The sequence below is a fragment of the Bubalus kerabau genome, chromosome 10 (genome assembly GCF_029407905.1).
Source record: "Bubalus kerabau isolate K-KA32 ecotype Philippines breed swamp buffalo chromosome 10, PCC_UOA_SB_1v2, whole genome shotgun sequence".
In the NCBI taxonomy this organism is placed as follows: domain Eukaryota; kingdom Metazoa; phylum Chordata; class Mammalia; order Artiodactyla; family Bovidae; genus Bubalus; species Bubalus kerabau.
Window position 1 is genome coordinate 89,650,368 of NC_073633.1, and position 25,552 is coordinate 89,675,919.

A 25,552-nucleotide genomic window follows, 5' to 3' on the forward strand; every position below is an offset into this window, starting at 1 on the left:
TAATGTGAAGATTATAAATATATCAACGTAATGGAATACAGTGTTAATTTTTAGGCCTTTGACTTGATACATGGGAATGTATACATGAAATAATATTGGATGAAAAAAGTAAGACTAAATTTTCCTTATTAAATAATCTAAGTTCATATTCAGCAATACAGAATAATAAGCTTCAGTGTGGCAAAAACTGCCATGAACAAAGTCTAAAAACAAACTGGGCAAAGGCTTATATACCTAGTGACAGATATATCTTAATACATAAAGAATCCTTATGAAGTTAAAAGGGACATAACTCAGAAACAAATTACTAAAAGGTATGAGCAGAAAAATACCTACTTTTGCTTTATTGACTACACCAAAGCCTTTGACTATGTGGATCACAATTTGTGGAAATTCTTAAAGAGATGGGAATACCAGACCACCTGATCTGCTTCCTGAGAAATGTATATGCAGGTCAGAAGCAACACTTAGAACTGGACATGGAATAATAGACTGGATCCAAATTGGGAAAGGAGTATGTCAGGGCTGTATATTGTCACCCTGCTTATTTAACTTATATGCAGAGTTCAATTCAGTTCAGTCTCTCAGTCATGTCCGACTCTTTGTGACCCCATGAATCGCAGCACACCAGGCCTCCCTGTCCATCACCAACTCCCGGAGTTCACCCAAACTCATGTGCATCGGGTCAGTGATGCCATCCAGCCATCTCATCCTCTGTTGTCCCCTTCTCCTCCTGCCCCCAATCCCTCCCAGCATTAAGGTCTTAAGTATATTATGAGAAATGCTGGACTGGATGAATCACAAGCTGGAATCAAGATTCCTGGGAGTAATATCAATAACCTCAGATATGCAGATGACACCATCTTTATGGCAGAAAGCGAAGAACTAAAGAGCCTCTTGATGAAGGTGAAAGAGGAGAGTGGAAAAGTTGGCTTAAAACTCAACATTCAGAAAACGAAGATCACGGCATCTGGACCCATCACTTCATGGCAAATAGATAGGAAAACAAAGACTTTATTTTGGGGGGCTCCAAAATCGCAGCAGATGGTGATTGCAGCCATGAAATTAAAAGATGCTTACTCCTTGGAAGAAAAGCTATGACCAACCTAGACAGCATATTAAAAAGCAAAGACATTACTTTGTCAACAAAGGTCCGTCTAGTCAAAGCTATGATTTTTCTAATAGTCATGTATGGATGTGAGAGTTGGACTATAAAGAAAGCCGAGCACTGAAGAATTGATGCTTTTGAACTGTGGTGTTGAAGAAGACTCTTGAGAGTCCCTTGGACTGCAAGGAGATCCAACCAGTCCATCCTAAAGGAGATCAGTCCTGAATATTCATTGGAAGGACTGATCCTGACTCCAATACTTTGACCACCTGATGCGAATAGCTCTGACTCATTGGAAAAGACCCTGATGCTGGGAAAGATTGAAGGCAGGAGGAGAAGGGGATGATAGAGGATGAGATGGATGGCATCACCGACTTGATGGACATGAGTTTGAGTAGGCTTCAGAAGTTGGTGAAGAACAGGGAAGCCTGGCGTGCTGCAGTCCATGGGGTCGCAAAGAGTTGAACACGACTGAGCGACTGAACTGAACTGATGAGCAGTATGCATGTATGAGGAAGAAAAAGAAATATAAATGGTAATAAATACATGAAAAGACTAGTTGATCAACCTTACTAGTCATCAGAGACATAGAAATGAAAACCTTTGTCTTTTGCCTTTCAGTGAGCAAGGCTTGATTCTTACTGCTACTGAAGATATGGGGAAATAGGCACTCTTCATTTGATGTTCATAGGTGTTAAAAGTTTGTCTTAATTTGGAAGCAGGCTGTCAAAGAGTCTGCTACATGCACATGCCTTTTGGAGATTATCTGGCAGTTAACTCTAAAAATGCATACACTAGACTTCCCTGGCACTCCAGTGGTTAAGACTCTGAGCTTCCACTGCAGGGACATGGATTTCGTCCCGGGTAGGGGAGATTCCACATGTCTTGAGGTATGGCCAAATAAATAAATAAATAGATGCATGTACCTTTTGACCAAGTATGACCACTTCTTGAAATTTATCCTATAAAAACATTTCCATAAAAGTACCAGGAAATATAGATGAGAATATTCTTTGAAATATTACTTATAACTGAGAATTTTGAGATAATCTGTCTTATGGTTTACCTAGTCAATATTATAAGGTAATGGAGAATAGTAGTATCTTTTGACTAAACTATCTGAAGTAGAATCTCAGCTCTGGAACCTCTTAGCTGTGGGATCTTTGGCAAACTATTTGATCTGCCTAAGCATCAGTTTCTTTATCTGTTAAATGAAGTTTAGAATATTAACTCAGTTTTATAAGGATTAAATAGATGACTCACCTGAGCTGCTTAACAGAGTGTCTCACGCATTCATAGTCAATAAATCTTAGCAATTATTATCATAGTTATTACTGTGCTGCTACTGCAATGTTATTTTTTAATTATTTCTTTTTGCTTCTATAATGTGTAAGTTGAGGTATATTGGCAAAGCAGATTGCAGAACATGGCTATAAAAGTATCTGAAAGTATGTCAGATTGCTCACCGTGTTCATGCTGTGGAGCAGAGATTCGGGAGGCTGCTAAGTTTCTATTTATAAACACAAGTTGATAACATTTTTTAAAACTTCTAAAAATGTTTATAAACTCTTATTTATGGTATTTCTTTTAACTACAGAAATAAAACTAAAAGCCAAGGACAGGCAGGGAAGAAACAAGGTTGTTGTTGTTGTTGTTTTTTAAAAACCAAATGGGCAAGCATGCTCTATTAAAAAATACCTCCCCTCCCCACCCCAAACACACTCAAAAATACCTCCACAATCTTTGCTGCCCGAGAACTACTCTCCCTGCCTGAGGGTCCACATGTGTTCAGTGGTTGGACTTGTACATGTTCTGAAGTGAGAGAACGGGAAAGAATTAAAATGAAGCCTCTGATTTCACAGTGTAGGAGCTTTGGGGAATGTGGCTTCATAGGAACTCACTTCCCACATACTGGCCACTTCCCATAGGACCCCGCCCTCCCTGAAACTTACAACATTTATGTAGTGAGTAATCCTGCTTTTGCCACTGAAATGAAACCATTTATAATGGCTACAACACTGGTTTTTCTGAACCTTAAAAATAGTCTCAAAGGGCAAAACTGAAGGCAGTAAAATGATCCTTGGTTGACAGAGCATAGCGGGAAGGGAGGGATAAATAGGCAGAGGGTTTTTGGGACAGTGAAACTCTTCTGTATGGTATTATGGTAGATGCGTGTATCACACATTTTTCAAAACCCAGAGACTATACAATACCAAGAGTGAACCCTAAAGTAAACTATGGATTTTAGGTGATAATGTGCCAATGAAGATTGATTGATTGTGAAAAGATACCACTTCGGTGTAGGATGTTGGTGGGGAAGGTTGCGGGGGCAAGGGGTATTATGGGAGCTCTCGGTATTCTGCTCAGTTTTGTTCTGAACGTAAAAGTGCTCTAAAAACTAAAGTTTTTTTTTTCTTTTTAATTAATAAAGAAATGAGGACTTCCCTGTTGGTCCAATGTCTAAGACTCCAAACTCCCAATGCAGGGGGCCCGGGTTCAATTCTTCGTTGGGGAGCTAGATCCCACGTGCTGCAAGTCTGACCTGGCGCAGCCAAATAAATCAGTAAAGAATCTTTTCTTTTTTTAAAGAAAGAAATGAGTTACCAAGCCACATATACAAAGAGGCCTTTATGTTCTTATCTTTTAGAAATATATATTAACACTAAAATATTTATAAAGGAAATGATAGGTCTGAGTTTTCCTCAAAATAAAACTAGGGGCAAAGTGGGTGGGAATACAAATGGAATAAGATTTAACCTTGAGATGACGTAATTGAAGGTCAGGTGCACATGGGCTTCCCAGGTGACTCAGTGGTAAAGAATCCGCCTGCCAATGCAGGAGATGGAGGAGGCACATCGGGAAGATGAATTGGGAAGATCCCCTGGAGGAGGAAGTGGCAACCCACTCCAGTATTCTTGCTTGGAAGGTCCCATGGACAAAGGAGCCTGGTGGGCTTCAGTCCAGGAGGTCGCAGAGAGTTGGACACAACTGAGGGACTGAGCACACATGCAAAGTGCACGTGGGGCTTTATATACACTTTTGACATATTTACTTATTTACTTTAACTTTTTCCATAATTAAAAAAAATTGGTTTTAATCAGCCTTAAAAATAATGCTAAGTTGTCATTTTAATATTTAGCCAAAATTTTGCATTTTGGAAATCTCTTAGTACTTCTGTCACTTTCTAATACGACAGTTTTCAAAGGACACCTCTTCACCTCTTTGTGAAAAACACTTAAGAAAAACAGCTTTATTGAAGAATAATTATCACACAATGAATTGCACATATTTAAAATAAGTATACAATTTGACCAGTTTTGACGTACATGTATACCATGGAAACCACCACTGCAGTCAAGATCATGAATATAACCATCACCTGTAAGTTTCCTCTTCCTTGTAATCTCTCCCTCCTATCCCTCCCCAGCTGCTCTCTATCAGGCAACCACTTACTAACTTTTGTCACTGTATTCTAGTTTTCATTTCCTAGAATTTTATATAAATGAAATCATACTGTACATAACTTTTGTAAGGCTTCTTTCATTCAGCATAATTATTTCGAGATTCATCAGTGGTATAGCATGTATCAATAGTTCTTTTTTATTGCTGTGTTGCATTCCATTATATGGATATACCACAGGTATTTTTTTTAATCCATTCACTTGTTTATGGATGTTTGCATTGTTTCTGGTTTTGGGTTATTACAAATAAAGCTGTTGTGGACATTTATGTACAAATCTTTGATTGGACATTGCTTTCATTTATTTTGAGTAAATGCCTAAGAGTAGAATGTGATCCAGTGTAGAAAGTGTATATTTAACTTCTTAAGGTACTGTCAAACAGTTTTCCAAATTGATTGTGTAACTTTGCACTGCACTGGTGCAGTAACTTTGTGATTTTAGTTTACATTTCTCTGAATAATGATGTGAAGTGTCTCTTCATCTGCTTGTCTCCTGATATCTTTGGTGAAGTATCTGTTCAGATCCCTTGCTCGGTTTTTAAATTGGTTTGTTTCTTTTCTCTTTCTTTCTTTTTCTAGGAGGTTTGGGGTTGTTTGTTTTCCTACTGAGTTTTATATATTCCAGATACAGGTCCTCTATGATATATGTGATTTGCAAACATTTTCTTCCAATCTGTGGCTTGTCTTTTTATTTTCTTAGCAGTATATTTTAAAGGCCAGAAATAGATCAGTATAAATATTGATGAAATCTCTTTTATCTGTTTTTTCCTTTTGTGGGTCTCTCTCTCTTTTTTTTTTTAATCTTTGTTTCACTCAAGTTCTCAAAAGTTTTTTCTTATATTACCTTCTTCTGGAAATTATAGTTTTAGGTTTTGCATTTAGGTCTGTATTGTGAGTATAATTTTTTGTATATGGCATGAGGTATGGATCAAAGTTCATTTTTTTCCAGTTGGATATCCAGTTGTTTCAGCATTGTTTGTTGAAAAAGACTATCCTTTGGTAAAAATCAGTTGTGCGTATGTGTCAGGCTGTTTCTGGACTCTGCTTAGTCTATTTGTGCCAGTACAACATTTTTTTGAGAACTGTAACTGTATAAGATGTGGCATTAGTTCTCCAACTTTCAAAGTTGTTTTGGACATCCTCCTGTATTTCCCTTTTTTAAAAATAAATTTTATCTGTTTAATTTTGGCTGTGCTGGGTCTTCGTTGCTGCACAGGCTCTTTTCCAGTTGTGGCCAGAGGGAGCTACTCTGCAGTTGTGCACAGGCTTTTCACTGCGGTGGCTTCTCCTGTTGTGGAGCACGGGCTGTGTGGTGCACAGGTTTCAGTAGCTGTGGGACGTGGGTGGGTTCAGTAGTTTCGGCTCCGTGGCCCTGGAGCACAGGCTCACTAGTTGTGGCTCAGAGGCTTAGTTGCTCTGCAGCGTGTGGAATCTTCCTGAATCATGGATGGAACTCATGTCTCCTGCATCGGCAGGCAGATTCTTTACCACTGACCCACCAGGGAAGCCCCTATTTCCTATATTAACTTAATAAACATTACTATAGAAAAGCTGATTGAGATTGCATTGATTTACAGATCAGTTGGCGGGTGGGGGGCGGGGGGAGAATGTTGGTAGAATTGACACCTTAGCAGTATTGAGCCTTTTAATCCATGAACACACAGTATAGCTCTACATTTATTCAGGTCTTAAAAAAAATTTATTTTTAATTGTGGTTAAGGACATGAGATACCATTTTAAAATTTTTATGTGTTTTTAAAATTTTTGGCTGTGCTGGGTGTTTGTTGCTGTGTGGGGGCCTTTTCTAGTTGTGGTGAGCAGTGGGTGCTACTCTCTGCCGTGTGTGGATTTCTCCTTGCAGTGTCTTCTCTTGTTAGAGAGTGCAGGTCCTGGGGCACTGACTCAATAGTTGTGGCGCATGGGCTTAGTTGCTTTGCAGCTCATGGGATCTTCCTGGATCAAGGATCGAACCTGTGTCCCCTCCATTGGCAGGTGGATTCCTAACCACTGGACCACCGGGGAAGTTCCCATCTTAACCATTTTAAAATGTGCAGCTCAGTAGTGTTAACTATATTCACATTATGGTGCAGTAGATTTCTAAAACATTTTTAACTTGCAAAACTAATACTCTGCACCTGTTGAACAGGATAGCCCCATTTCCCTGTCCCCAGAGCCCCTAGCAAACAGTTATACTTTTTTTTTCAAGTTAGACTAATTTAGGTACTTTATATAAGTGGAATCATGCAGTATTTGTCTTTTTGTAACTTGCTTATGCATTTCACAGTATAAAGTCCTCAGGGTTCATTCATGTTTTAGCAAGTGACAAGATTTCCTTCTAAGGCCGAATAGTACTCTGTTGTACATATGTATCACATTTCCTTTATCCATCTATTGTTAGACATTTGAGTTTCTTCTGTCTCCTGGCTCTTGAAAATAGTGCTGCAGTGATCATGGGTGTGAAATACAATATCTCTTTGAGATACTGCTTTCAGTTCTTTTGGATCTGTACCTGGAAGTAGAGTTGCTGGACCATATGACAGTTCTGTTTTTAATTTTTTGAGGAACCTGCATCGTTTCTTATCGCAGCTGTACCCTTTTACGTGCCCATCCACAGGGCACAAGGGATTCAACATCTCTGCACCCTTGCTAATACTTGTTATTTTCTGGTGAGTTTTTTGATAGTAGCCATTCTAATGGGTGTAAGAGAGCTTATTTTAGTTTTGATTTTAATTTCTCTGATTAGTAACATTGAACATCTTTTTTGTGCTTGTTGGCCATTTGTATATATTCTTCTTAGAAATGTCTATCAAAATGTCTGTTCAAGTCTTTTACCATTTTAAAATCAAATTGTTTCTTTGTTGTTAAGTTATAGGAGTCTTTTATATATTCTGGATATTAACCCATTATCAAATATATAATTTGCACATATTTTCTTCCATTCTCTGTGGCTTTTTTACTGTTTCTTTGATGCACAGAAGTGTAAAGTTTGATGTAGTCCCATTTGTCTATTTTTGCTTTTGATCTTTAATTTCTTTTAGCAATATTTTATGATTTTTCAGTGTACACATATAATCAGGGTTCCCCAAGACCATGCTCAGGTTCAGTGATAAGCTAGTAGAACGACCCACAGATCTCAGAAAAGCTGTTATACTCACTGTTACAGTTTACTGCAGTGAAAAGACACAGATTAAAGTTAGCAACAGAAAAAGGCACAAGGGCAAGGATCCAGGAGACACCAGGCCCAAGCTTCCGATTGTCTTGTCCCAGTGGAGTCATGCAAACAAATGCTTAATTCTCCCAAGAGCAGTGTGAGACAACATGCAGAGAGTACTGCTCACCAGGAAAACGTACTTGAGCCTGGGTGTCCCAGAGTTTTATTCAGGGTTTGTCATGTAAACATGGCTGGACATAGTTCTCTAACCCCTCCTAAGGTCAAGCAGATACCATGTGGCTCAAGACTCCCATTGTGGATCAGATTGTTAATGTGACCCAAGGCCTCATGTAAACAGAAACAGTCTTAATAGGCAGGCTGTTCCAAGGACTTAAAGGTTATCTCCTAGGAGCCAGGCCAAATCTTTCTACGGTGTATGCAGGTTTTGGACACCCCTGACCTGCTGAGTTAATCCTTTACAGTACAAAAGCTCTTTCACATCTTTTCATCCTTCGGGTCTCAGCTCAAAATGTCATGTCCTTAGAAAGATATTCTCTGGTCACATTACTTGAAAGTCCCATTCTATGTACTTATCACATCACCCTATTATAGTACTACCCTAATCTGTAATTACCTTGTTTATTAGCTGTCTTCCCCTGCTTGAAATCAGTTCATGAGGGCAGTCATGTTGGCTGGTACGTCCTTGTACATAACTGGCATTCACTGTTTTTTAAATTTAAAAGTTTTAACTAAAACAAAGTACCATAAGGCAAATAGAAAAAATGACAAAGGATATGAATACTTAGTTCATTTTAAAAAATGATCATTTTTTCCTAATGATAAGAGACATAGAAGTTAAAATTAAACTGAGATCCTGTATTTTAATACCTATCAGTTTGGTAAAAATCCAGGCATCGCAAGCTTACTATGTAGACAAGGGCTTGTTAAAATAGGCACTCTCCTGCATTGCTGAGTGCGCTATTTGGCTGTACAAATCAGGATTTGAAGTGAATATATTGACCTTGTACTTCAGTGAAGTTATCCTATAAATATGCCCCTTCATGTGTGAAATAACTTCACTACAGTGATGTTTGAAATGGCAAAAAGTTGGAAGCAAGTTCGGTGTCCATCACTAGGGGATTGGCCTAATTACAATATCTTCATACACTGACTGTGCAGCTGGTTTTTTTTAAGAGAATTAAGGATATTCTTTACTGACATGTAGAAAACTTTCTAAGATACCATTTAAAAAAGAAAGCATAGTATAGGACAGTGCATTTCTTGTGCTACCATTTCTGTGGACAAGGGGAATGAGAATATGTATTCGTATTTGCTTGTGTATGAATAAGGAAACTTTGAAAGGATTTGCTGAGAACAGTAACCAGTGGTAACCTGGGGGGCTAGGAAACTGAGAGTTAAGTGGGAGGTTTTTTACTGTATGCTTTTTCATACTTCTTGAGTTTAGAATCAAATGTGTATTTTGCCTCTTTAAATAAATTGTATTTTTTAAAAAGACATAAATTATATAGTTAATTTTTAAAGTAGTATCCAAAGTATTATGTGAAACAGTGCTCTAGTATCCTGTATCAGCTCTGAGGGCGGGGCAGGGTGGGGTCACTAATGTTCACTATAAACCAGAATATCCAGTCGAGTACCCTTAACAAGCTGTTATGATTGCCTCTTTCATGCTAGGTTGACCCAGTTAAACAGCTCACGTAGCCTTATAGGAGAACTGTGGTGCCATAGAAAGAACAGTTTTGAAGTGAGAGATTTGAATTTGATTTTCCTACCTCTGCTGTTTTCTGACTATAAAATTTTGTATCAGTTGCTTTACTGTTCGTCTACCAAAACCTCCCAACATATAAAGATAAACAAGATGAAGTGAAAGTGCTTTTAAATTATATAAGTACTTTATATAAATCATATAATACTAAATTACATAAATGCTTTGTAAATGCTATATTAAGAGAGCTGTTATTACTTGCATTTAGTTTATACTAAACATTAATCAGCCCAAGTTGACCGTAATTGTATTGCTGAATATTAGCCACAACTGCAGCGTTCTTAGCATATGGCACAGTCCCCTCCTTCTTAGAGGGTTGAAGTGTGAATTCCCTCAGCTCTCCTGCTTCTCAGCTATCTACCCCACTATGCTCCTGTTGTCTAGAGCCCACCTTTCTCATAACCCTTTCTTTCCTACTGAACTTCAATGACTTGTGTTCAGCAAAAATTATCTTTCTTGATAAGTGTATATATTTTTCTGTCTTTTGTGCTTTGCAATTGTTTCCTTTCCACTCTCGTAGGCCTGGAGTCTTCATAAATGTTTCCTCCATGTGATCAAACTGAGGCAGAGAGCACCAGTGCCTTTGTAAGGCCAGCTTTTCTCTCTTCTTCCATTCCCCATCATTTATCCCCTACCCTGCTTCATTAGTTATCATCTCTGTGTTCTGTATCATCAACATTTTCTTCTAATCCTAACTCTATACTTTGACCTGACAAGTATGTTCAAGTCTCTGACATCCCTAAAATAACTTTTTAAAATTTGAATTTCCTCTTTTGTCCATTTTTGTTCTTTTTTGGCTTCAAGGAATAATTGCCTTTAATTTCTCAGTTTCCATTCATTCCCCAGTCCATTACAATTTATGGATAACCTGCTGCTTAAGCTTAGAGTTATTCACACTTCTCTCCTTGGTGGTCATCTCACTTTGTATTTTTCCTTCCACAGCTGTTGTGTTACATTAATGATCAACGCATCCATCTATACTTTCTCCCCGAGGTTTCATCCACTTTCATAGCTATGGAAACTAATGGCTTCCTTCAGCTCTCTTCTGAGCTCGAAATGCACCTGTCTAAATTCTCTCTCCACCTAACTAAAACCTCTCTCCGCTCCTCTAGATGCTTATCTTCTTGTGCTCCCTGTGTGCATCAGTGCTCTCACCACCTTCCTAGTCCCTTACGCCAAAACCTCCAGAGTCCTCGTTGACTCCTTCCTGACCATTCGCATGTAATTTGCCACAAAGCTCTGTCATTCGCTTCTGAAGTATTTTTCTCACACTCCCTCCTATTTTCCATCACCATTTCAGCAAGTTTGTTAAAAATGAAACATAATCTGATGTGTCACTTCCTCAACCTTAGCAATTTTATTACTTTTTTGTTGCCTACAGGACAAAGTCTGAAGTCCCTGGTGTGGCAAACAAGGTTCTTTACAACCTGTTCCTAACCTTCCTTTTCCTGCCACCAGCCCTGACCACCCTGTTCTCAGCCACCTCAGGAGTTCTCATAGGTTTTCTGCCTGGAGCCCATTCACCTTCCATTCTTGAAGGTTCTATTCAAGAATTGTATCTCTCATGTTGTCTTTCTTTTTTGCTTTAAATTTTTATTGACATATAGTTGATTTACAATGTTGTGTTAGTTTCAAGTGTATAGCAAAGTGATTCGGTTATTCATATATACATAGTGATTCAGTTACATGTATATACATATGTGTATTTTTTATTTTTCATATTATTTCCCTTGTGGTTAATTACATGATATTGAATATGGTTCCCTGTCCTATACAGTAGGCCCTTTTATTTTATTCTATCTTACATATAGTAGTCTGTTATTTGCTAATCCCAAACTCCTAATTTATCACTTCTCTACCCTCTTTCCCATTTGGTAACCATAATTTTGTTTTCTATGTCTGTGAGTCTGGTTCCATTTTATAAATAAGTTCATTTGTTATCATTTGAGATTCCAAGTATAAGTGATGTCATATATTTGTCTTTCTCGGATTTACTTCACTTTACTTCACTTATGATCATCTCTAGGTCCATGTAGCTGCAGATGGCGTTATTTCATTCTTTTTTTATGGCCGAGTAATATTTCAGTGTGTGTGTGTGTGTGTGTGTGTGTGTGTGTGTGTGTGCGTGCGTGCCACATCTTCATCCTTTCATTTGTTGATAGACATTTAGGTTGCATCCTTGTCTTGGTTATTGTAAATAGTGCTGCTGTGAACATTAGGGTGCATGTGTCTTTTTGAATTAGAGTTTTATGCCCAAGAATACAATTGCTGGATCATTTGGCAACTCTAGTTTTTCAAGGAACCTCCATATAGTTTTCCATAGTGGCTGCATCAGTTTACATTCCCACCATATGTTGCCTTTCTTGATCATAAAAAATTAGTTCTGTAGCACTTTGTTCACATCTCTAGTATTTCTCTAATATTAAAACTATCTTATGAGCTTCTAAGGACAGCATCTAGATCTTTTTAATTTCTGCTGTAGTGTTACAGCAGAGTAACTGAAATATAGAATTCTTATAATTACTTATGGAATGAATAAATTGAAAGTCAAGTGAAAGAGAAAGCCTACAGTAAGTCTGCAGAGCAGTCATGTTGTCTTGTGAATGACAGATTGAGAGGAGGTTGCTGCTAAGTCACTTCAGTCGTGTCCGACTCTGTGTGACCCCATAGACGGCAGCCCACCAGGCTCCCCCGTCCCTGGGATTCTCCAGGCAAGAACACTGGAGTGGGTTGCCATTTCCTTCTCCAATGCATGAAAGTGAAAAGCAAAAGGAAGTCGCTCAGTTGTGTCCGACTCTTCGCGACCCCATGGACTGCAGCCTACCAGGCTCCTCCATCCATGGGATTTTCCAGGCAAGAGTCCTGGAGTGGGGTGCCATCGAGAGGAGGTTAAGAGCTTGATTTCTGCAGTCAGGCACACCTGGGTTCAAACCCTCTTTATAACACAAGCTGTGGCTGTTTCCTTGCCTGGAAAGTGGTGATGGTAAGGTGGTTGTGAGAGTTAAATGTCAAAGTACACATCAGGAATTCCTTGGTGGTCTAGTGGTTAGGATGCAGGGCTTTCACTGTTTAGGGCACAGTTTCAGTCCCTGGTTGGGGAACTAAGATCACACAAGCCTTGACGTGGAGCCAAAAAAAAGGCACATATTACAATCCCTAGTACTGCTATTATCAAGCATGTAATATACTTGGTTAAACTCTATAGTCAAAAATGAGATACAAGGTGTGTCTTCCTATGAGCTTCCTGTCTTAACCAAGCTGATTACCTCTTGTCAGCAACAGTGACTATCAGTCTACTTTCATATCCTGTTTTATTTACTTCTCTGTTATTTTTCTCCTATTTTCTATTATTTTTATTTTGTTTTTGTTAATGCTCTTGAGATTCATTCTACCCTTTATAACAACTGAATTTTAGATCTAATAATATCAAAAAGGAAATTGAACTTGATTAGGCAAGGATAGACCCAGGATAAGGATAATGGTAAAAAAGTGATGTTTAGAACTAGAGAAAAATGGAATCTACTTTCATTCCTTCATTCTTGCGTTTATTGTTCCCTTCCTCTATATAGGTGGGAATGGGTTTGGAGAGCATCAGAATTAAGGCCTAGTTTCTTCCTGTAAAGGTTTGTTTTTTTTTTTTTAAATTGAATACTGTTTTGAGATAACTGTAGATGGTAAGAAATAATACTGACAGATCCCCTGTATGTCACAACAAAGATTTCGAAGTCTTATTAATAATGAAGGTGAGATAGTTCCTTGTATAAATGATAGGAAACTACAGGTAAAAAAGCATTTCATGATTTTAAAAAAGGTGAGAGTACTCTGCTTGGAGCTGCAGTAAATAAAGAAGGCTTCTTGCAGATGTCATTTTTTAAGTCAAAAATTGCAAAGAATGAGTACAGTTGTATTAGAGTTAGAAAGAGCCGGGTGAGAGGGGGGACATGGGTTCCTCCAGTGGACAGTGGTAAATAATCTCGACTTTTAGGCTGCGTACTTCTTGTAAATTGATTCTCTCTTGCTTTAAGTTTTTGGAAACTCGCGTAATAATGAGCCTGTTGTTACCCTGGGATCTAATCATTACATTTTCTGTTTTTGATATAGAACACTTTGATTTTCCTGGGAGTCTGACTTACTGAAAAATCTCTTCCTGTGCTTTTAGAATGACAGTAGAGAGCGGCATGATCACAGCAACGAGAGGCGGAGGCGTGGCAACACTGAGTCGGTATCCAATGGCCGAGCCCCCAGCAGCTCACAGCAGGTGGTGGAGCAAGAGGAAGAGGAAGATGAGGAGCTGACATTGAAATACGGCGCCAAACATGTGATCATGCTGTTTGTCCCTGTGACTCTCTGTATGGTGGTAGTTGTGGCCACCATCAAATCAGTCAGCTTTTATACCCGGAAGGATGGGCAGCTGTACGTACGAGTATTGTGGGTTGTTATTCTCGGCCAATCAGGCTGTCCTGCGTAGCGTGTCATCATCACCTTGAAGACCTCTGACCTCTGCCCTGAAGGGCCGTGAAGGCTAGAGAGTCCATCCTCTCTGATAACTGGAAGCAGATGATGCTTTACGTAGAGAAAATAAAGCTGCAGAGTTATTTTTTTTATGTAGCATCCCTAGATTGGGCTCAATTTATTTGGAATTGAGCAAGTAAAGAATTGAGTAGTGATTTTAGCACCTCAGGGCCATTGGGCCCATTGTTCTTCTCCCTGGAATGTTTTTTCCTTTTCTAACTTTGGTAGATTAATTCCTATCGTCCTTCTCATCTTGGCTGAAAAATAACTTCCACGATCCTCCTAAAAGAATTAGGCCCTTCCTGGTATTCTGTCGCACCCTGTTCTTTTTTCACTTGTCACAATATGCAAGTGTACTTTCCTTACTTAATGCCTGTTTTCCTTCTATACCACGAGGACTACGAGAGCACTTTTGTTTCCAGGGTGAGGAATGTAATAAATGTTTGGCCAAAAAAAAAGAAAAGTTCAGTGAAAGGATGAAGAAGGAATGAAACTGGCACTAAAGTGTCTGCCAAACTGTCACGTAGATTCTCTGGTGCTGTTGGTGTCCGCCCTTTGTCTCCAAGAAAAGTACTTTGATTCAGATGTCACCTAGTTCTGTCTCTGGGACCCTGTTGGGCTCAAGATGTTTTAAGTGAATTCTGAAATTGGCAAGTGTCTGGAAAACTCTTTGGGGTTCTGAAAGCCAGGCTTTAACCTTTTGAGGGAAAGGCTAAGACAATGAGTGAAGAGCAGGGGTTGGAGACAGTTACCAAAAGAAGTTGGGGAATATTGTCTCTGTAAGTTAAAGTTAGGTTTGGCTGCATATTATAGAACCAGGTTAGCAAGCTGTGCCCCACAGCCCAGATCTGCCTGCTACCTCCCTTGGTAAATGAAGTTTTACTGGAACATGGCCGTGACCATTTGTTTATGTATTGTCTTCGGCTGCTTTCATGCTATAAGGGCAGAGTTGAATGGTTGCAGCAGAGACCATATGACTCACAAAGCTTAAAATATTTACTCTGTAGTCCTTCACAGAAAGTTTGCCAAGCCCATTATAGAAAATCAAAACAGGAAATTCCCTGGTGGTCCAGTGGTTAAGACTCGACGCTTTCACTGCTGAGGCCCAGGTCAATCCCTGGTCAGGGAACTAAGATCCTGCAAGCCGAATGGCACAGCCAAAAAAAAGAAAAAATTTAAAAACTGGTTTGAGTTATATACATATTTTCTGTCTCCCACAGAATAGTGAAGAGGTAGTATTTCAGATTGTACAGTGCTTTCTTTTCACCAAGGACTCAGGCTTCTTCATTCCTTCTCTTTTGGCTTCAGTTGTCTAGATTATTTCAGGGTCCAGTATTGGTGCTGGAGCCCCAGCCTTCATTCACACAGCAGGAAGGAATGGAAGAGAAAAGGACATAGACGTACCTCTCAGCAGAACTCACTCCTCCCTTAGAAATTCCACAGACCACATCTGCTTATAACTCAGTGGTCATTACTTATTCTCGTGGCTATACGTAACTCCAGGGGAGGCCGAAATAAAGTCTTCTGTTGAAAACATTGGTACCTGGAATAAAAGTGTTTTCATATGAAACAAGGGTAGATGGATATGTGACATTATCTCAAGACAACTTGAGTTGTAGTCACCCTACAGATACAAGATAATTATCCACCATTTTACCTTCCTGTTAGAACCACTTGTAGCCTAGGTAGTTTATGGCAGAATCTGGTAGGACTTTAACAAATCACTGATAAGCTGTGGAGAAAACATTTGATGAGGTAATTATTTCAGTATAAAGCATCCACTAGATGGAGCCAGTGTCTGGCGCACGTGGGTCCACCTCTATTTTAACCATCTCCTTTTATTTTGAAGAACTTATTTTAGCATAAAGCTGCTTTTCTTAGGTTAAAAATTCTTGGTTACATTGATGAGCTGGAAAAAAAGTGATTCATAAGGTATCAGTTAAATCTGGGAAAGAAAACTGGTTTTGGAGAGCATGTAGTTTAGAATCTCCATTAACCCCGGGGGCTTTTGTTTTATTACAGAATCTATACTCCATTTACAGAAGACACGGAGACTGTGGGGCAGAGAGCCCTACACTCAATTCTGAATGCGGTGATCATGATCAGCGTCATTGTCATCATGACGATTCTCCTGGTGGTTCTGTATAAGTACAGGTGCTACAAGGTGAGCGTGAGACACAGAGCTTTGCTTTCCACCATCTTTTTTTTTTTCCTAATGATTTTATTTATTTTTGGCTGTTCTGGGTCTTTGTTGTTGCGTGGGTTTTTCTGAAGTTGAGGCGAGCGGGAGCTACTCTAGTTGAAGTGCGTGGGCTTCTCATCACGACGGCTTCTCTGGTTGGGGAACGTGGGCTCAAGGGCATACAGGCTTCAGTAGTTGTGCCGCGTGGGCTCAGTAGTTGCGGCTCCCAGGCTCTAGAGCACAGGCTCCAATAGTTGTGGCACATGGGCTTGATTGCTTCACAACCTGTAGGCTCTTCCCAGATCAGGGATCGAACCCATGTCTCCTGCATTGGTAGGTGAATTCTACCACCGCGTCACCAGGAAAGCCCTCCACCATCTTCTTTATTTTATGGTTGGATTGTCCTGTCACCTTACTCGGTCTAATAAAGAAAAAGATCTTATATTCTAAAATTAAGTTAATTTTTAGTCTCCCCCTCCTCATTTATGGAACAAAAAGGCGTAAATGAAAAACAAATGTTTTCATAAAATATTGCAGTCTAAATGGTTTTAACATTTTGATTTGCAGTATACTTAGGACCTTCCAGAAGAATATATCCTAAGACCTTTGTGAATTCCCTCATTGACAAATAGCACTATATGATATAATTGTCCCCATAAAATAATGTATAACCACAGAAAATCAGATTTTCAGCTTGAATGCATGCATGCTCAGTTGCTCAGTCGTGTCCGACTCTGTGACCCATGGAATGTAGCCCACCAGGCTTCTCTGTCCATGAGATTATCCCAGCAAGAATACTGGAGTGCATTGCCATTTCCTTCTCCAGGGGATCTTCCCCACTCAGGGGTTGAATCTGAGCCTCCTAAGGCTTCTGCATTGGCAGGTGGGTTATTTACCACTGAGCCACCAAGGAAGCCCCTTCAACTTGAGTACAAAGCAGTGAAGCCACCTCCAGATGCCGATGTTGAACTCATTGATGACTGGCTGAATTCCCGTCCATTCCCTCACCTTCTCTCCTGCAGGAACAGGAATTTTTTGCTTGGGAAATAAAGGCAGGGGCGGTTATGCAGGGAAGAGACAGGCCCAGACCTCCCAGTCTCTGCTCCCTACCTCATGCTACCTAAGTAATTTGAGGGTGAATTTCAGCTGTCTGGCACATGTTTCAGATTCATGCCTCAGAAAAATGACAAATTATTAGTTCATGAACCTTTAGGCTCATTCTCAAATAAAAGAAAAATTAACTTTTCAAATATTGGATTCTACACTCTTTTTACTTCTGTATTTTCTATACTTCAGTATATTCTTTAATATGATTAAAATCAAATGTATAATCAGTATGTGTCCTTTTTTAAAACTATTACTTTGGCATAAGCATTTTCCCATATTATAAATTCTTAGAAAATATGTGTAATGACTACATAATATTTGACTCAGTGTATTGTCATTAACTTCCCCTAATTTGGACATCTGAGTTCTTTCCAGATGTTCACTATCCTAAAAAACAGTGAATGTCTTTATGCATAGAGCTTTTCAATTTTTCAAATTATTTCCTTAGGATATAAGCCCAGGCACAGAATTTCTGGAGCAAATTATCTGCATATTTTTGGCTGTCTTGGTATGCAGAATTTTGTTTTCAAATTGATAGTATCAATTTGTACTTAACACTAGCGGTGAATGAGGCTGTCTTACTCTACTTTCACTAGCATTGAATTTTTAAAAATACCTGTGCAGGGAATTCCCTGGCAGTCCAATGGTTAGGACTCTACATTCCACTGCAGCGAGCAAGGGTTCAATCCCTGGTCAGGGAACTAAAATCTCACATGCTGTACAGTGTGGTTAAAAATACATATATATATTATATATATATTAAAAATACATATATATATTATATATATATATAATCTATTCTAACCCTAATAGGCAAAGCAAAAATGTCTTAGTTTGCTTTTAGTTGATTGATTATTAGTGAGATTGAATATCCTTTCAGTCTTCACCTTTTCACTGTTCACAAACTTCTAAAATTATACAGAGTTTAACCTTGTTTGTTGAGTGGGTAAAAGTATTAACCTAAGTGATGACCATTTACAGTCTGACATCAGAATCTGGAGATTGAAGACAAAAGATGTGATGTGACAGGAGTCATCTACACTCAGGCACCCAAAGAGCAAATGATGTAAAACCATTCCCCTCCCACTGCTTAAACGTGCTCATGTCTCAGTTACTTTTATCTTTTTTTTCACTATATACAATTTTGTGTACATAGACGTGTCTACCTGCCAGTTCCATTTCTCTGCTTTATTGGACTCTCTTTGTGACTTGTATCTGGATTGTGTGCTACTTTTGTTCCTCACATGTTAGTGGAAGTCCCCTAGGGATTTACATTCTTCTTTGGTGTTTGGAAACCTCTTTCTGCTTCTCCAGCAGGAACTTAGAGGGCTTCTCATCTTGCTAAAGCCCACTTAGGTTGTGTTGAGTGCAGGTGGGGGAGGGCAATACTGGAGGGAAAAGGTGGTAAACTTAGCCCTGGCTTCCTGGTACTTCTGATTCCCCAGCCTATGTACTGGCAGCTGTGTGCATTCGGTCTAGATTTTATAGGTGTATTTGGTAGGAGAGACAGGATGGAATCGGCTTTGTTACACCTTATTAACTAGAACCTATTCTCAAGGTATTTTTGGTGGTTTTGTGCATCTTTTAGTTAGTGCTTCGTGTTAGACAGTCTAAGGTTTATACTCAGCTGGATTTCCATGTCCACCCATTCACTGGTGGCGTTTTGCTTTGTTTTTTTAAAATGCTTATGTCTTGGCCAGCCCAACCAATCCTACAGCAACAAGTTGTTTACTTTGATTCTTAGTATAAAAATAAAAGGGGCTTTTGAGTCAGAAATTCAGAAACTTGCCAGGACCTGTTTGGAAATAAGCCCTGAGGATTTGTTGTGTCAGGAGTTGGTTGTGCAATGTCTTTGAGAAGCACAGGAAGCTAAAAGACCAAACAAACCTTAAAAAGGAAGAACTGGAAAAGGCAGTTTAATGATTTATTGTTTGATGTAGATGAAACCATATAGCTTACTGAAGTCACATGATTTCTGGCCTAGATAGTTCAGTGTTTAGAGGAGATCTTTGCCATACTGTACTGAATCAGGGCTCATTTGTTTCAGAGCCAACAGGAAAGCTGAACTAGGGATTTTTGCAAGATGAGAAAGGCCTGTTTTACCACCTGATGTTGTAGGAAAAGGGGAGGTGTTACTTAGTCATCAGAAGAGGCTTTGAATTCAGGTAATAATTCAGAAAATCATAACATCTGTGATTAACCTAGTAAGAAAACCATTTAAAGTCATTATTGCAGGCAGAGGGCTAATATTTTTGCAGTATGAAGAGCACTTACAAATAATTAAAATTATGGATATCCTAATAAGATATTTTAAAAACACAAAAAGAGAAATTATGAAGGAAATCTAAATGGCCAGGAGAGGAAAAGAGGAGAGAGGGGTGTATGTATATTTCCTCACTAGCAAAAAATATATATATTAAAATAGCGAATTAACATTTAGCTTATTGACTTGGTAAAAACTAATCAGAACTTAATTTGTGGAGTCACTAAGCCAGTATATATCAGTAGTCAGTAATTAGAAAATGTCTATACACTTTGATTCTGTAATTTTGCTTTCATGATTTATTCTAGAGAATTAAAAATGCTGAAAAATGTTTGCATACTAGATACTAATCCTAGCATAAAATATAATTGGAAAAAGAAGGAAAACCCCACAGATTCCATGCATAAGGCAAATTGTGAACTCATGCATATAAGCAAACTATTATTAAGGCATTTAAAATCTATATTTTCAAAAAATATTTGGTGGAATGAGAATTTGTCTGTAATAAAAATAGAGTTTTAAAAGACAGAATGTAAACTCTTATATTACATGATTCTAATTTTTTAAAGGTCTTTACATATGCAGATAAACATGTCTGAAAAGGAAAGATTAATATCAACTTTGGTTCTCAGTGGTCAGTGGAAATTGTTTTTTTCTTTTAGTGTTTCTATATTTTCTTTTTTTTTTTTTTTTTTAGTGTTTCTATATTTTCTATATGTCATAAGTATATATTACTTTGTATTCAGAAAAATACTGTTTTTTTTAAATAGCATTTCATGTTCCCTTGCCCCTCCCCACATAAAACAAGATAAAAAAACTTTCCTTAAGAAAGTTGAGGATTCCTAGTATGCAATATTTACTCTCGCCCTTAATTTGGAATTTAATATGGAATATCCATGTACATCTTCCACTCTTTAGAGTTTTTTGTTTTGTGTTATTTTATATGGGACTTCCCTCGTGGCTCAGTGGTAAAGAATCTGCCTGCAATGTAGGAGACCTGGGTTCGATCCCTGAGTCCAATCCCTGGGTCGGGAAGATCCCCTGGAGAAGGAAATGGCAACCCACTCCAGTATTCTTGCCTGGGTAATTCCCTGGGCAGAGGAGCCTGGCAGGCCTACAGTCCATGAAACTTGGATTATTTCTAAAGCTGGCTTGTGAGTACAGTGGGCTAGGATGCATATGGAAAGATTCCTTTTTGCTTAAGCTTTATTGTTTTCTTTGCACATGAAATAAAGGACTCCCTTCAGAATATTTTGCTAAAGTTGAAGTACTTAGAGGGAAATGTACAGGTGTCTTCAGCTTACTTTGATACATATTAAAATGGACTCATCAGGTGGAGAGATGGATAGCAATGTTACAAAGCAACTACAGCAAATGTGAACCATAGAATTTAGGTGGTATATGGGCAGTGGTTCACTGTGTTTGAAAATTTTTATAATAAAATGTTAGGGGAAGTTTTTGTGTAAGAACACCAGAAATTAAATTTATTGTATTTGGATGGTAAATTTAGAATATTTAACTGTTGAAGGAATACCAACTTTCATGATGGAAAACCACTCTTTTGACCTTTTCCCAAGTTGTAACATTTTATAAAGTTGTTTTAAAGAAAGGCAGAGAGACTTTTTAAGAAATCTTTTCTTTCAAAGGATTTAATAATCACGTATCACCTTGAATGATCAAAACAGAGCCAAAAGAGAAAATGAACATAGATTCTAATGTTAACTTCAGTAACAACTAGATTTTGATAACTTAGAGCTGTATAATTGGAACAACTAGATCTGGGAGGTGGGGGTGGAAGATTTTTTCTTTTAAATGGAGACAAAATAATATTCTTGATCTGAAGCTTTTCTTTTTATAATTTAATTTATTTATTTATGGCTATGCTGGATCTTCATTGCTGTGTAGACTTCTAGTTATGGAGAGCAGAGTCTATTCTTTAATTGCAGTGCACGGGTTACTCACTTAACTGCTCAAGCTTCTCCTTGTGGTGGCTTCTCTTGTCTTGAAGCACAGGAATTGTGGCACATGGGCTCAGTGGCTGCAGCTCCCAAGCTCCAGAGCACAGTCTCAGTTAGTTGTGTGGCAGGACCTTAGTTGTTCCAAGGCAGGATCTTCCTGGACCAGGGATCAAACCTGTGTCTCCTGCATTGACAGGCAGATTCTTTACCACCAAGCTGCCAGGGAAGCCCTGGAGCTTTCTTTTTTATTTCTTTAAGGTTTAATTTGATCTTTCTGGTTAAGAGATATGTTTGGAAAAGTTGATGGTTAAGTAGCTTCTTCTGTCATAACAGTAAAATTCATTGAAAGAATAAAGATGATTATGGGTGTATCTACCTTAAAATAATTTTACTTTTGGTTAAAAACTACTTGACAGTTTATCATATTTCTCCATTCTGTTTTTTAAAACTGCAGACTCCTTGGGTTGTATAGTATTTTCCCAAATATACTCATCACGTAAAATTACCATAATTTTTTTTATCTTGTATAATAGATTAATCAAGCTCTAGGGACTTTTCCTAGTGGTCCAGTGGTTAAGGCTTCGTGCTTCCACTGCAGGGGGCATGGTTTCTATCCCTGGTTGGGGAACTAAGATCCTGCATGCTATATGTTCAGTTCTGTTCAGTTCAGTCGCTCAATTGTGTCTGACTCTTTGCGACCCCACCAACTGCAGCACACCAGGCCTCCCTGTCCATCACCAGCTCCTGGAGTTTACTTAAACTCATGTCCATCGAGTCAGTGATGCCATCCAACCATCTCATCCTCTGTCACCCCCTTCTCCTCCTGCCTTCAATCTTTCCCAGCATCAGGGTCTTTTCAAATGAGTCAGCTCTCCACATCGGGTGGCCAAAGTATAGTATATGGCTAGGCCCCAAAAAATAATTGATTAAAAATCAAGTTCTGATTCTATCTCTCATTTTAATATGCTTTACATGAGTTATAGGGACTAATATTTATATAGTGCTGTATGAATTCTGTGTTATAATGATGGACTGACATATAAGCATTATTAATGAACCAAGTAAAATAAACATAGCATACTAATACTGAAATCTCAGATACTGAATATTTTTTCTTCAAATGGTTATATAATTTAGAAGGCCTATTTTCTCTGTACAGTTAATGTATGTGTACACTGGTCACTTAACTGAATTTCTGAGTTTCAGTTTTGTAACTTTGATTTATCAGTTATTTTATTTTATCAATTTATTATCAGTTATTTTATTTATTAATCTTATTGTAGGAATACATCAGAATTCCTCTATTGAAAATATTGCTCCTTTAAAGTATAAATGTTAACTGTTGACTCTATTGATACCTTTTCTAATTGAAGTCTAGTTAATTTATAAAATACATTCTTGTTGTTTATCTATTTTACACATAGTGGTTTGTATCTCTTAATCACATACCCCCAATTTATTTTTTAAAATTTTTATTAGAGTGTAGTTGATTTACAATGTTGTGTTAGTTTCAGGTGTACAGGAAGATGAATCACGTGTGTGTGTGTGTGTGTGTGTGTGTGTATATATATGTATGGGGTCGCAAAGAGTCGGACACGACTGAGCGACTGATCTGATCTGATCTGATGTATGTATATGTCCATTCGCTTTTTCTAGGGTTCTTTTCCCATATAGGCTATTACAGAGTATTGAGTAGAGTTCCCTGTGCTATACAGCAGGTTCTTATTAGTTGTCTATTCTATGTATAGCAGTGTGTGTATGTCAGTCCCAATCTCACAGTTTATCCCACACTCCCTTTATCCTTTGGTAATGATGTTTGTTTTCTATATCTGTGACTCTGTTTTGTAAATAAGTTCATTTGTAGCCCCCCTTGTTTTAGATTGCACATATAAGCAGTATCATATGATATTTGCCTTTCTGTGTCTGACTTACTTCACTCAGTATAACAATCTCTAGGTCCATTCATGTTGCTACAATGACATTATTTGGTTCTTTTTATGGCTGAGTAGTATTCCAGTGTATATATGTACCACGTCTTCTTTATCCATTCCTCTGTTGATGGACATTCAGGATGCTTCTGTGTCTTACCTATTGTAGATAGTCCTTCCGTGAACATTGGCATACTCCTAATTTGTACCCCCCACTTCTCATTCACCTTTGGTAATCACTGTTTTTTTCCTATATCTGTGTATCTGTTTCTGTTTTACATGTACATTCATCTGTATTATTTTTTAGATTCCACTTATAAATGGTATCATACAGTATTTGTCTTTCTCTGACTTACTTCATTAAGCCTAATATTCTTTAGGTCCATCCATGTTGCTGTAAGTGGCAGAATTTCATTCCTTTTTAAGGCTGAGTAGTATCCCAGTGTGTGTGTGTGTGTGTGTGTGTGTGTGTGTTTACGCGTACTGCATCTTCTTTATCCATTTGTCTGCTGATGGGCAGTTGGGTTGCTTGCATATGTTGCCTGTTGTAAATAGTGCTGCTGTGAACACAGGCGTTCATGTATCTTTTCATATTAGTGATTTTTTTTTTTTCTGGATATATATCCAAGAGTGGAAGTGCTGGATCATATGGTAATTTTAGTTTTTTTGAGGAACCTTCATTTTGTTTTTCACAGTGGCTGTACCAATTTTCATTACCTCTAACAGGGTACAAAAGTTCCCTTTTTTCTACATCCTCCCCAACATTGGTTATTTGTGGTCATTTTGATGATAGCCATTCTGACAAGTATGAGGTAATACCTCATTGTTGTTTTGATTTGCATTTCTCTAATAATTAGCGGTGTTGAGTATCTTTTCGTGTGCCTGTTGGCCATTTGTGTGTATTTGTTGAGAAATTGTGTTCTCCCATTTTTTTGATTGGGCTGTTTGTTTTTTTCTTTTCTTGGTATTGAGTTCTGTGATTTGTTCATATATTTTGGATATTAACCCCTTGTCAGTCATATCATTTGGAAATATTTTTCCCATTCTGTAGGTTGTCTTTGATAATTTATTTTGAATGTATCTTTTCTTTTAAAATTTTACCTATTTCTAAAGGAATGAAGGTCTCTATGTATGAAATTTCTATTTTATTAGTAGTTCAGCACCAACTGTTACAGGTATTTACTGTTCCTAAAGCTGCTTCTGTTTTGGTATTTGAAAATCATAACATATAAAGAAATAACTATTTTTGAAGTAAGAAGTTGGATTTTTTTTAGGTTGTGGGATCTGTTAATTATATTGAAATTCTTTTCTAGGTCATCCATGCCTGGCTTATTGTTTCATCCCTGTTGTTGCTGTTCTTTTTCTCATTCATTTACTTGGGGTAAGTGGTGAAATATTTGGTCTGTTTTTCAGAAATTAACTGTTTGGACTCTATAACTGTCACTTAAAGAAATGTTCTTTGTTGATGAGTTAGTCTTAAATTATTGTTTCCATGTACAGATCATCCTTGGTATGTATACAACTTGTTAATATTATCAATAAGTTCAGTTCAGTTCAGTCACTCAGTTGTGTCCAACTCTTTGTGACCCCATGGACTGCAGCACGCCAGACCTCCCTGTCCATCACCAACTCCCGGAGTTTACTCAAACTCATGTCCATTGAGTTGGTGATGCCATCCAACCATCTCATCCTCTGTCGTTGCTTCTCCTCCTGCCTTCAGTCTTTCCCAGCATCAGGGTCTTTTCTAATGAGTCAGCTCTTCACATCAGGTGACTAAAGTATTGGAGCTTCAGCATCAGTCCTTCCAGTGAACACCCAGGACTGATCTCCTTTAGAATGGACTGGTTGGATCTCCTTGCAGTCCAAGGGACTCTCAAGAGTCTTCTCCAACACCACAGTTCAAAAGCATCAATTCTTCGGTGCTCAGCTTTCTTTGTAGTCCAACTCTCACATCCATACATGACCACTGGAAAAACCATAGCCTTGACTAGACGGAACTTTGTTGGCAAAGTAATGGCTCTGCTTTCTAACATGCTGTCTAGGTTGGTGGTGACTCAGAGGTTAAAGCGTCTGCCTCCAATGCGGGAGACCCGGGTTCGA

At 38.3% G+C, this 25,552-nt stretch overlaps 1 protein-coding gene across 6 annotated transcripts in view; it reads left to right on the forward strand.

Moving 5' to 3' along the window:
• Positions 1–25,552, forward strand: part of PSEN1 (presenilin 1) — a 70,600-nt gene that overhangs the window by 14,008 nt on the left and 31,040 nt on the right. For all 6 annotated transcript variants that reach the window (XM_055538571.1, XM_055538575.1, XM_055538574.1 and 3 more), the window contains exons 4-6: positions 13,662–13,915; positions 16,037–16,178; positions 24,766–24,833. In XM_055538571.1, the coding sequence (XP_055394546.1) occupies positions 13,662–13,915; positions 16,037–16,178; positions 24,766–24,833 (464 nt within the window). The remainder of the gene's footprint in view (positions 1–13,661; positions 13,916–16,036; positions 16,179–24,765; positions 24,834–25,552) is intronic.